Here is a 12,500-nt window from a genome sequence, read left to right on the forward strand (position 1 = left end):
CGGGGCTAGGGCCACCCTTGTGGGATGGATGGAGGAGTCACCATGAGGGTGTAGGTCCAGGATTATGATCCCATGTAAGACACCGGCCGATCCGCTCTGGGCCTCCGATGACAAGGTACCGTCACTGGCGCGGAACAGCCGGTCCACGGCTTAAATAGTAGAGGCGGGACCAAGGGACCGGTGATTTGGCTGTCCCCACCCACTCTCCACCCAAGTGCGTGGAGGGTACCCCGCCCACCACCCGGCTCCCCGCCCACCACCCGGCTCCCCGCCCACCACCCGGCTCCCCGCCCACCACCCGGCTCCTCGCCCACCACCCGGCTCCCCGCTCAGCCTGGCTGCGGTCGTCACCCTTATATCTACAGAGTCATTAGTTGTGTATTATAATGTATATTAAATGTCTTAAGACTTTACTGAGAAAATCTTTATTTTACCAGTTTTACCAGATGGATTGAGAATCAATAGAATAACAGCGAACAGGGCTGCCCAGACTGGTGTCTGTGGCCCCCTAGGGGCCCTCAAAGGAATCGCAGCGGGACCGCAGCAAAATGATTATTTAATACAATTTCATACATTTATTATTATTATTATTATTATTATTATTAGTAGTAGTAGTAGTAGTAGTAGTAGTAGTAGTAGTAGTGGTAGTAGTAGTAGCTGTAGTATTGTTATTAATATTAGTATTAGTAGTAGAAGTATAGTAGCAGTACTAGTATGATATATCCGAATCTGAATCAAAATCGAAGCTAAACACACAAACATGTAAAACAATAGAAAAGATATATGAAACATGAGCTCCTTTTTAAATGGCCATTATTATGCATTAATATACTCAACTCCACTAATAATAGGGAGCATTTGTTGGTGTTATTTGCCACTTTTTTGGCAGTTCAAGGGCAATGACAGTTTATTATAGGCAGATAGATAGTAGATAGACAGGTTTTCCTCAGCCAGACCATAGGCATATCAATGATATTAACATTTGGGAACCGCTATATTTAAATATAAATATTGGTCATTATAAAGAGTGAACAAACAAATGCTTTATCTTTAGTGCTTGGTGATGATCTGGTTCATTTCAAACTCCCAGTTCAGTGTGGGACAAGTCCAGACTTGTTAAAACTTAGTTCTTTACCATGGTATATACGTCGCTGACCTTTAAATCACACTCTTAGTTTGGGTATATTTTAATTTGGGCGCTCTGTTGGAAAATCAGACATGAAACATCCCTGTCAAATGGGGAGTTAGGGTCATTTTATGAGACTAAAATTGATCAGAAAATGATTCGTTTTTTAAAGTGATTGGTTTTTGTCACCTCCTTGTGGATGGATATGAACATTACACCCTCATTGACCATGGGCTCAAAAATAATAGAATAAAAAACAATATGACGCACAACTGCTGTGCATTTACTGTAATCACTGTAGGGCGGACACCACCAAGGGAATAATTTAGACTTTAAATTTCCTCTAGTTGATAAAAAGTGTCAGTCAGAGATCAACAACTATCATAATAAGACAACGGTTTGCAACGTTATTTTTCTTTAAAATATTTATTTGTTTTTCAAGTTTTCTTTGTTATTGCAAGATTGAAAGTTCAGGTAAATTATTTTTCTTAAATAGAAAACAATCAACGCAATATCGTGGCTGTGATGACGATGTAACAACTGTTTTTACTTTCAAATTCTGGGCTCTCTGTTTCTTTATTTCATATAGTCACAATTAAACAAATAAACCAAAAAACTAAACATACCATATTTATTCAATAGAATAGGCCACTGTATAACATGTACTAGAATGATTCAAGATTGTGAAATATACCAAGAGCAAATAAGCTCCGGCGGAATTGGGGGAATTCTTTGTCTAGAGGCCTTTTTCATTAAGTCTTCATGTGTACAGCTTGGGAAATTCATAATTTGATAAAGGATCCCACCTTCCTCACCTTCACATGTTACCTTGAGGCAGGCAGATGAACATGAGGCAAACAGGCCAAGGGGTTTGATTTTGTCTATGACCGTAAATATTTCCTTGGAGAAAAAAAAAGAAAGATAGGAAGAATAAAATATTAAGGCATAGAGAAGGATATTTGTGAAAACAGGCCAAGAGCTGAGAAATGTGGTTCCCAAAATAAGATTTTCCCCATTAACTCCATATTATTATTATTATTATTATTTATTTATTTATTTATATATTTTTTTATTATTATAATGTATTTATTTTTAAATATTATTTCATTGATATCATTATGTTACAATTTACAGGACAATAATCATACAGTACATAATGTATATGCACTAACTGCAGAATTACTTTCTCAGGAATTTGAACGTGAGCGGTGGTTTGGTCTACGAAAAGATAAGTCGTTTATATCCCAACATGCACTCTACACTGTGGTTAGAAAGGCACCTACTGTATTTGGGGACCACCCATTTTTTCCCGACAGCCAATTTATTCCGAAACCCCAATAGCCCGACAAATGTCAGGGTTGGAGATGATCAAGTTTAGGGTGTCGTCCAAGGGGACATTTTTCCGGACTATCGGGGCCTGGGAATAAGGGGCCGTCGTCACAACGGCGTGGCACTCTGTATTTAACTCCTACACGGCTTCACGTTTAGTCAGGAGATAAAGTAAAGAGACAAAGGCTTCCATCTAGGAGGGGGGGGGGGGGTGGTGGCGTCTGCTTGGAAGTTTAAAGTAATTTCCATCGCCTTCCATCCGATCATCTCAATACTACGAAGACCTCAAGAGACATGGACGGTACAAACTGCCTTTGGAGATGTATTTTACTCGATCTGTAACGCGCCGTGCTCTACATTATTTCCGGAACCCGTTATTTTTAAGGTCATCGGTTTGGAGAAAACAACTTCCCGCCCCTGTCACTGTTTTAAATGCGTATCATGTACCGGTCTGAAGATGTCTTGTGGTGTGGGACAAGCCGATGTTGTGAGGACGTGAGTGTGAGTGTGAAATGAGATGAGGGAAAAACAATCAAGCAAAAAAATAAAAAATTAAAAATTATAATAATAAAATAAAATAAAAATCAGACAGGAAGGGGGTGGGAGGGACAGACACCTGAGAGTAAAAGAAAAAACAATGTAGACAAAAAAAAGAAGCAGAATAGTTGGAATCTAAAGAACAGGTGTGATTTTCTTTTTAATAGCTTGTAGGTAACACTTTAAGTCCAGCAAGAATTTACACACACACACACACACACACACACACACACACACACACACACACACACACACACACACACACACACACACACACACACACACACACACACACACACACACACACACACACACACACACACACACACACACAAATGTACGCATATAGAAATCCACGCAGCCGTGAAAATGGACGTGCCCCCGGCGTCGCAGATGTATCCTCGCACACATGCATCCTGATTGGCCGGATTTACGCTGCCGTGGTTGATGCTGATAATGAAGATCTGATGTTGCGGACGCCAAACCCGTGTGAAGAACCCCGGGGCCCCATCTCCCCGGCTCGTTCACACCTTGAAACATTTATTTCTTATTTTTTTTATTTCTTACAGTAACCGCGAGAACCGGGCGAGGTGCTTGTTCGTCCACAGAGGTTCCCTTTCTTCGGAATGCCGCTTCTCAAAGCTTATTTTTTTGTTTGTTTCTTTGTTGACAGCTCCGTGATGCAAACGGTTTTACGGGGACGGTCGGATATGAGCAGTAGTTGATTCTCTAAAACCTTTCATTCGACAATAGCAGCACAAGTCATCGCCTTAAGACCGAACCCCCAAAAACCCCCCCAAACCCCCTCCCGTCCAATGCAAACAGCTACAGAGTTATGCACCGCGCTTAAGCCTCTCTCCCCGAAATTCCCAGTGATTGACTTCCTGTCCTCTGCTCCCGCTTCCAGGAGTGTAAGACATCGAGTGACAGTCTGTTACTCCCGTGCTCTTCCTCCTCCTCCTCCTCCTCCTCCTCCTCCCTTCCTTTTGTCCATGTTTTTTTTGGTTTCCTGCTTTCTCTACTGGGATTTGGGTTTGGCACCACCAGGAGTGGGGTCCGGGGTCGGGCCCCCACCTTGCACTAGTCTCTGCAGACTGTGGGGGAGAGAGAGAGAGAGAGAGAGAGAGAGAGAGAGGGAAAAGAATAGAAAACAGATCAGGAACGGTGTCATTATTGTCAGTTCCCAAATTATTCTCCGCTGGTAATTTAAAGCTTTTCATGTCAAGGATGTTAAAAAATAAAACATAAAAACGATAATAATGGCCTTTGATTTTTGAAATGTCTGCTTTCTGTCGAATGTCTGTTTCCATCGGCTACCCACATGTTGCTGAAAGCTCCTATTGGGGGTTTTGTAAAAAGTGGTGGAGTTTCCCGAAATAACAACTGCCTGTCATATCAGCTGCTTCCCTGTGTCTTGTCACGAAGAGCTATTTCGACTTTCGAGTGGAGGCCGCTTTTGTTTTCAAGAGTGGTCTGCCACATAGTTGTGGTTTGCAAAAACAGTAATTATAATAATAATTAGTAGTAATAAATATAGAGTCATTTTGTTGTGTGTTTTCTGCACCGTATGTTGTGAGACTGATCCACTTTCCAACCGACTTTGTGGCTTGGTCTATTTTCCATTATCCTGCCAGACCACCCATCTTCTACTTTGTACACTCAACTGGGAGGTTTATTGTATATTCCACTTTTTTTCCCCCAGATATTGGCACTTCTCATTTTTAAATTGTTATCTTATCGTTTGTTATTATTACTGCCTTTTGTTTTATTTTATTTTATGTGAGCTGCTGGGACATTGCATTTTCCCTCTGGGGATGAATAAAGCATCCATTATCTATCTATCCATCCATCCATCCATCCATCCATCCATCAAGCTTTCCATCCATCCATCCATCTATCTATATTTCTATCTATCTATCTATAATACTTGAGACTGTGCTAAAAAGGGCGTTGCCATACTTACAAGTCCTTGACATTGTCGATTTTGGCCTGGATTTTTCCGAAGAAGCCGTCTACCTGCTCCTGAAACGTAACGGAAAATATGTGATATCAAACTTAGGGGCGTGAAAGCAAAACGTCGGCCTCAGCCAGAACGTAAACGAGAACAGCGCGATGAGATGGATGCGACGAACCTGGTGCTGTCTGTAGAGCAGCGGCAGAGAGAAGAGAGCGATCACACCTGCAGAGCGGCACAAAGACACACAAAGGATTTAACAACGGTTTCCCGCGCGGCGACGTCACCACGGCCGTGCCCGTCTCGAAGGCGCTTCTCACCGATGATGAGCAGAGTGAGGCCGTTGCAGAGTTTTCCCAAAAACGTGACCAGGTAGATGAGAGCCAGGAACTGCGAGCAGAGAACAGGAAACAGAAAAACAGACGCTGAGAGTCGGACGAACACGGTGATTTAGGACCCAGAAAAGGGGGATGTTTGTGGGGTTCAGACGCAGTCAGACTGACCTGACCTCACTGCGGGGCTCGGGGGGAAGGTGGGGGTGGGGGGCTATTTCCCCGCACATCTAGGTGTGTGTGTGTGTGTGTGTGTGTGTGTGTGTGTGTGCCCTAAAGTCACGGATTGCTCTGCTGAAATCGGAACCTTCACACCCCTCTGATGGAGAGAACCCCACCCCCCAAAAAAGGGCTGTGTGTCAAGGCACATACCAGCCAGGTCAGGGTTGAACGCAGGATTGCTCTGAAACTTGGGAGGGTTAAAGCAGTTAACCCATTAATTGGACGTAACAAATCTTTCGGCTACTGGTCAAGTAATAATTTGAATTAAAAAAAATGTACATTCAATTTAATTTGATCTGTATTATGTTTGCTTTCAGCTTGTAAAGCTGATATACCGATGTGAATATAACTATAGCCGGATCATGAAAAATCCTTAAAACAAAGAATAACACATAAAAAAAACTCTTTTCCAAAGAGAACAGACGGAAGAGTTGGAGAACCGGTGCAGGCACAAAAGAACATTGGATTTGAATTTGTTGTGAATGTTTTGCGTGAAAACCAATTTAAAAAGTAGTCTGGAAGGATTCCTTCAAAGGCAGCGTACGCGGACGTTATAACCGTCGGGGCTCCATCGGACGCGACGGGACGACGTGACGAGCGCAGTCCTCAGCTCCCGCCAAACAGAACGAGGCTGGGTGAGCACGACGGCGGGACCGAAAATGACAAATGATGGAGGAAATGGGGAGAAATAAAGGGATGTCTGCCGTGATCAAAAAGAACATCGTGGAGACTGTGACAGCGGCTGAACTTGAAGAAATTAAGCAAATGGAGCAGAAGGAGAGATCTGGGCGGAGGGATGTGAGGAAGGGTTCAGATTGTCCAAACTTTCAAGAATAGAAATCATATTTCATAGAGTGAAATAGGTCCCTTGCAAAAACAAGCCTGGCATAGATACATGCACCGATATGGATACACAAACATCTGGGGCTCTGTTGACCGGAGCGGATGTGTGTTCCCCTCACCTTGATGGAGTCAAACAGGTTTCCAACGAGGAAGAGGCTCTTGAGCGTGTCCACAGCGGACAGCACCATGACGATGGCTTTCTGCATGTAGTGGTCGGTCTGTTCTCCACCCAGACTGAGGTCCAGATCCAGGTACGACCTGATGGAGGGAGAGGGCGGGATGTCAAGTGTGCCACAAAAAAGGTATAAAAGGTGTGTAAGGTATATATATATATATATATATATATATATATATATATGGACAATGGAAAATTATCTGTAATGTCTTTTTCCTCCTTTCTCCTCATTCCAATGTATAAATTATAAATGATACTTTAAAGTCTATACTGTATGCATTTTTTTTTTTTAACTTAGGTGATAAGAATATTTTTCTGTCCATGCTAATAAAAATGCGTTAAATATTTTAAAATCGGCAGTGTCATCATATTGCCACGACACCTTCCAGATAATCAAAGGTACGATGGCTGATGGATCTGTGCTCACTTCATGCCGAGTTATTATTATTATTATTTTGCACCTCCACCACCTAACTCTACTCTACTCCCTTACTTCTAGAATGAACCCAATGTGCTTTTTTGTTTTTGGTCTCAAAATGGGTCTTGGAGTCAGAAAAGGTGGAACTGACTGTTTTGTTTTATCGCCACACAGTGCCGTTGCACCACAGTATAATAAAGAAGGTGAATGGTTTATGCATTCTTATACATCGGACGTGGCAAAGATCTATGAAGTACACCTTGAGAAAAAGAGTGGGACAACAGTGGAAATGAATATGGAGTTAGAAGAAGGATAATGACAATGCTGTTGATAATGATGACAAAACAGCCTCCAGCATCTGTCTGGCATCATCAATTAATATCAGCGGATTTGGAAAATATGTTTGACCTCGTTGGAAGTAATGAAAAGCAGTGAGGGAATAATAGTAATAATAACACGGTTTATTGCCATGAATAAACGTAGCTCCCCAACTCACTTAAAGGGGTGCTCTCCGTCGCCCCAGTTGAGGAGGTGCAGGAATTGGTAGTAGATGCGAACGGAGATGGAGAAGCACATGACGGCCAGGGAGAGGGTGGAGACGACGGTGACGATGCTGAGCTGGAACAGGGACAGAAGACCCACCACCAGCCCCGTGAGCACCATGCCCGTCCGCTCCGTGTCCTTCCAGTAGATCAGCTCCATCACTGGGCGGGGGAACGGGGGTTAACGGAGTGGGGGTAGGAGGAGAAGGAGAAGTCAGAGAGGGGGAAACAGGGTGACAGAGCAAGCAGAGTTAAAAAACGGGGAGATGTGCATGTGTGGTTCATTTAGGTTCCCATTCAGTGAACCGTGGTACTGACAAGCAACAAGACTGAGGAGTGTAAAAGGTCACAGACAGTCTGTTGCCCAGCACTGATAAAATGAGATGTTTCGGATGGTCTTCTCATTGCTGGCAGCATCTGAAGAGGCTGAGGATGGAGAAAGCAACTGTTTTACGGCCCATAATTCCAGCAGGGCATCGTGGGATCTCTGTTGATCTCTGCTGTGTTCAACTGCTGTACGCTACTCCGACCAGTGTACTGTGGAGAAGTAGGAGGAGAATGCAAGCAGGGTGAAAGATGGAGTCCAGGGTGGACGAGACCAAGGGAAAAGGTCCCCCAATCCCCTGGGGGGGGGGGGGGGGGGGGGGGGGGGGGGGGTACCGCCGACATCTAGCATGTGAACACACTCGGGGAGCCCTGCGGAGACACAGGGGCTTGCTTCTGAGATAAATTTAGCTCTCAGACGAAAGAAAGAGGGCAGGTTTAAGCAGAGGAGGAGAAGGAGGGGAGGAGGAGGAGGAGGAGGAGGGTCCCTGGATATGAATGCTGCCCCTTCTGGCACCTGCTGGCAGGCTTCAAGCCGTCAGTAGCGCCCCGTCCACACCCTGTTGGTTCCCCCGTCCGTCACCTGGCAACAGGCACCATGGCCACCGTGGCGCTCTACAACTAAGGAGACCTCCCTTTGAGAAAACTGAAATATTTAACATATAGAATTGTATTATTATGGATGCACTTTATTACTTTATCTAGTTATCTTTTCGGAAACCCAACAATAACATGACAGATGGCCACGGACACGCCCATACCGAATGAACTATCCTTAAAAATGACCTTCTATAGTGCCCAAAATCATTCTACAGGCTGTTTATAATGGTGTATGACCAAGATGTAATCGGAAATGTGTCTTTTGTTCTCGTATTACGGTGACATCACTTGTGGTTCCAGCGCAGACACCGCGATGGGTGCCGGGCTGCGGTTCGTTGTGCCTTTTATTCCAGTCGGTGGAGGGATTAGCCTCGATATCAGAAAGGACGTCAGCCTCTCTGAATGGCGAGCACTGACAGAGCTCCCCAACAGCAGGTGGGTTATTTATAAAACATCACTTCACACAGTGAGCACCCACAATGCCCGGGCACACAACTGTCCATTGTTACGACAGCGGCACACGCAGTAGAGCGGACGCTGCGCTTGTGCCGCGCAGCCGCTTGTGTGGCTGTCGCTGTTGACACCGGACAGGAGGGCGGAGACGTTAATCACTCCGGCATAATGATACAGGCAGAATGCTGACGCAACGACACGGTAGAGGAAAGCGTGCGGTGCGCTTGAATACCCGGTTTGAATACCGTGCGGGTGGCCGGATGTGAGATCTTGCACGTAGGGGGGCTCGGCACCGTAAAAAAGATCCCGGCCCTGCGCGTACGCTGCAGGAATCCCTCGGGGGATTTGGACGAAATTTCATCCGGAGGTGGTGCAAGTGCACAGCGGCACTGCCCAGCCGATTAGCAGGGCTACATCTGTAGTAATGCATCCGGATCTTTATCAATGAACCCTAACATGCTTTGTAAGCATTTAAGTGATTTGAATCAACTTTTAACTGCACGGGTGAAGGGATTGATTCAGATTTAAGGTTAAAAAAAAAAAAATGCAGCAATTACTGAAACAGATGAAACAAATTGAGCCCTTATGTAGCAAGATAATAGGTAAGGGCATAACATTATTCATTCTGGTTATTTACCTTACTCAAACAGTAAACAACAACATGGTTGGAGCAACAGATCAGTCAATTTAATTGGGCTGTAGCCAGTCAATGACATAATAATGTAAAATAACACGTAGATGTGTCAGAACTTTTCAACTAGTAGTCGAAACAACTCTTTCCCAAACAGACCCCATCCTCCGGTGGAGCACGTCTCCGTGCACGGTGACATCACATGCACCTGAAGCCCCAGTAGCCACCCTGTCTGCTCCGAACGCCTCGGCTCGGACCAACACTCAATGTGTCAGGAACCAGCCGCGCAAGATGTGGCACCCCTACTACCAGGCTCTAATAAAAGCAGATGACACCCCAAACACCGAAATAAAACAAAAAAAAAGGACCACTCATGTAAGAACCCGATAATCTGCTCTGGGACTCAAGATTCAACTCGCCTATTTAGGTGGATTTAACAGGGCCGCGGACACCATGGGAACGGTGATAAATGCTCCGCAGCCTCCAGCCTTCGCTCCCGTTCGCTGCCCCGTTGAACGCGCACCGCGGCCCCTCTACCCCTGGGCCTGGCGGCCAAACATAACTGTCATGTTGTCATGTCGTAGACGCCGAAACAAACGTGCCCCCCCCCCCCCCCCCCCGACGACAATGTCTCAAATTATCTCCTTTTCTCTTTTAACGGTGGGGTCCTCACCTTTGCTGGCCATTTCGGTTTGCTCCACCGGCGTCCCCCCTCGTCTCTCTCTATCTCTCTGTCTTTTCCCCCACCTCTCCGTCCCGCTGTTACCCTTCCCCTCTGAGCTGTTTTTGGCCGGCCTCTGCTCCGTCAGCACAGTCCACAGGCCTGACAGCCCAAAATAATCCATGATACACCACCCCACCCACCCGCCACCCCCCTCCAGCCCCCCTACCCTTCACAACTCGCCAAGACTCACACAAAGAAACGTGATACTTGAATATTTCGGATAAGTGCATAACAGCAACGTCAAGTGAAAAAGGGAACGTCGTCGCAGCGGGACTCAAAAGCCCCAACGGCCTCCGTGTGAGATGTTCCCGAGTTGGACTCCCCCGGCGCGTACTTGCGGACACGTTCACAAGAGCCAGAAACCAGATAACTGGAACTTATGTTCTGTGTTGTCACCTTTCCGCACAGGTCACATTGCTTTCTCTAACTGCTCCATTGACAAAATAGATGAGACTCCTCTAAAAACATCACCCTCGTCAATGTATAATTACACTACAGACATTCCGCGGTTATGAACTGTTGACAGCACAAAAAAACAAGTCAACTCAGTAAATTTTAAGGGTAAAAAAATAAAATTAAAAAAAATTAAAAAAAAAAGGACAGGAATATTTTCCATGTCTACATTTGCAAAGGGATGGTTTGAGATCCTGGTTCATATTGCACGCATAAAAAAGCAAAGTAAAGCACATTTTCCAATTATGTAAATGGAGCGTATTGATGGTGGGGGACAGCAATCTGACTCCCTGTCGTCAGTCTTAACGCTCATTAATCAAATTGCTCTCGGGTGTAATCCAAGGGTCTCGCCCACTAAAATAAGACCGGGGGTCTATTCTGAGGCATGTTCCACTCCGAGTGCCATCAATATTCAACAGGAAGGAAGAGGAGAGATAGCATATCTCCTATTGCCCTTTCTTGTTTGTTTGTTTTTTTGTTTTTTTGTTGTTTTCTTTCTCACTTTTCTTTTTTTTAATGTCAAATGCACCGGGTTTGAAAAGCAGCCCAAGCCAATAACATCTCCATAGAGAGAAACGAGCTCATCGCTAAGGTGGAAACATCTCTCTGGGGATGACGCCGGCGAAATTTGATTCTTTCTGTATTTCGCCGTATTGATTAGGGAACTGACTGCTAGCGACATGGCAAGGACATAGAGGAGGACGGCGGATGTCCAAAGGGATGCTTATATACTGTAGTTCAGATGCAGTTCTCCAGGTGAAAAAAAGAAATAAAATGAAGCGAATTGTTGCCCGTCAGACCGGTGGTGCCAGGGGAAGGTGTGCCGCGGTTACCTGCGATGTGGATCCGAACCGTGGAGTCCTCTGAAAGGTTCAGCGCCGAAAACCAGTGTTCGCTGACCAGCTGTTCCTGAGTGTTTCGCCCGCCGGCGGCGGGGGGAGTCGACGCCAGGTCTCCTCTAGGCCCTCGGGGTCCCGCGGAGGTGAGCAGTTTGACTGAAACGGTTTCCGAGGTTGAGGCCGACTCTGGTTCGGGAGCCGGTGAGGCCTCCGCCGCCGCTGCCTCCACCGCCGCCGCCGCTGCTGCCAGGAAACAGCCAGGGTGACATGATCAGTGGATGCCTCACACGAGCACGCCCAGCCCGAGAAGATACCGCGGACAAAAGACATGATGTCGCCTTACGTAATTCAACTGGTTTTTTTTTTGTTTTGTTTTTTCCCCAGAGTTTCTTTTTGTTTAAGTGCTACTTTCACTTCTTTACTTCCTTCTGTTTCCTTCTGCTTTCACTAAACTGCTGGGCTGAACTGCAAGAGCGCGTTTTAGACCAACCTCACTGGTCTAAAGATGATTAAGAGCTCCAAAACTTCACTGTCAATTTTTTGTTGTTGTGTGTGTTAATGAAATAATGGGTTGTACTGTTTAATTTCCCCCCCCCTTAAATCGGTCAGCCCTTCAGTTTTTGATATGGTCGTATTATAGTGTAATTTAAATCCAAAATAGAGAAGTATGTCCGTCCAAAATACTGTTCAGCTCACTGTACACTAAAAGCACAATATATTTATTCTACCTCTGTTTCGTATCATTCCGCCTGAATATTACGGCGGTCGTATTGATTCGAGACGGTCAGAAACTCTTGCAATCCCTCTCGGACTAGTTTGATGTTAAGTCTTAAGTTTCGGCTCATACAGTGTGTCCTACAATCCTCTCCTATGATCTCTCTCCTGTTTAATCCCATAGTGTGTGCACTACTCGGATGGTTAAAAAAAAAATATTTTGGTGTAACCCTGTCCTAAATCTGACTGTGCATAGTACCTAACTCACTTCTCCTCTTCCTGTT

General features: G+C 45.3%; 2 protein-coding genes across 2 annotated transcripts in view; both read right to left on the reverse strand.

The window, feature by feature from the left end:
* rhoub (ras homolog family member Ub) overlaps positions 1-103 on the reverse strand; it is a 5,413-nt gene extending 5,310 nt beyond the window's left edge. The window contains exon 1 of the mRNA XM_080007083.1: positions 1-103. This exon is cut by the window's left edge and continues 260 nt beyond it. The gene's annotated coding sequence lies outside the window, so the exon portion shown is untranslated.
* Positions 104-3,822: 3,719 nt separating this feature from the next.
* rtn2a (reticulon 2a) overlaps positions 3,823-12,500 on the reverse strand; it is a gene marked incomplete at its 5' end in the record, with an annotated part of 11,169 nt that continues 2,491 nt past the window's right edge. Inside the window, 7 exons of the mRNA XM_080006642.1 lie at positions 3,823-4,086; positions 4,956-5,014; positions 5,125-5,171; positions 5,267-5,336; positions 6,463-6,601; positions 7,433-7,640; positions 11,497-11,745. Coding sequence (XP_079862768.1) covers positions 4,011-4,086; positions 4,956-5,014; positions 5,125-5,171; positions 5,267-5,336; positions 6,463-6,601; positions 7,433-7,640; positions 11,497-11,745 — 848 coding nt within the window. The 3' untranslated portion in view covers positions 3,823-4,010. The remainder of the gene's footprint in view (positions 4,087-4,955; positions 5,015-5,124; positions 5,172-5,266; positions 5,337-6,462; positions 6,602-7,432; positions 7,641-11,496; positions 11,746-12,500) is intronic.

Source organism: Zeus faber (genome assembly GCF_960531495.2).
Source record: "Zeus faber genome assembly, chromosome: 9".
Lineage (NCBI taxonomy): Eukaryota > Metazoa > Chordata > Actinopteri > Zeiformes > Zeidae > Zeus > Zeus faber.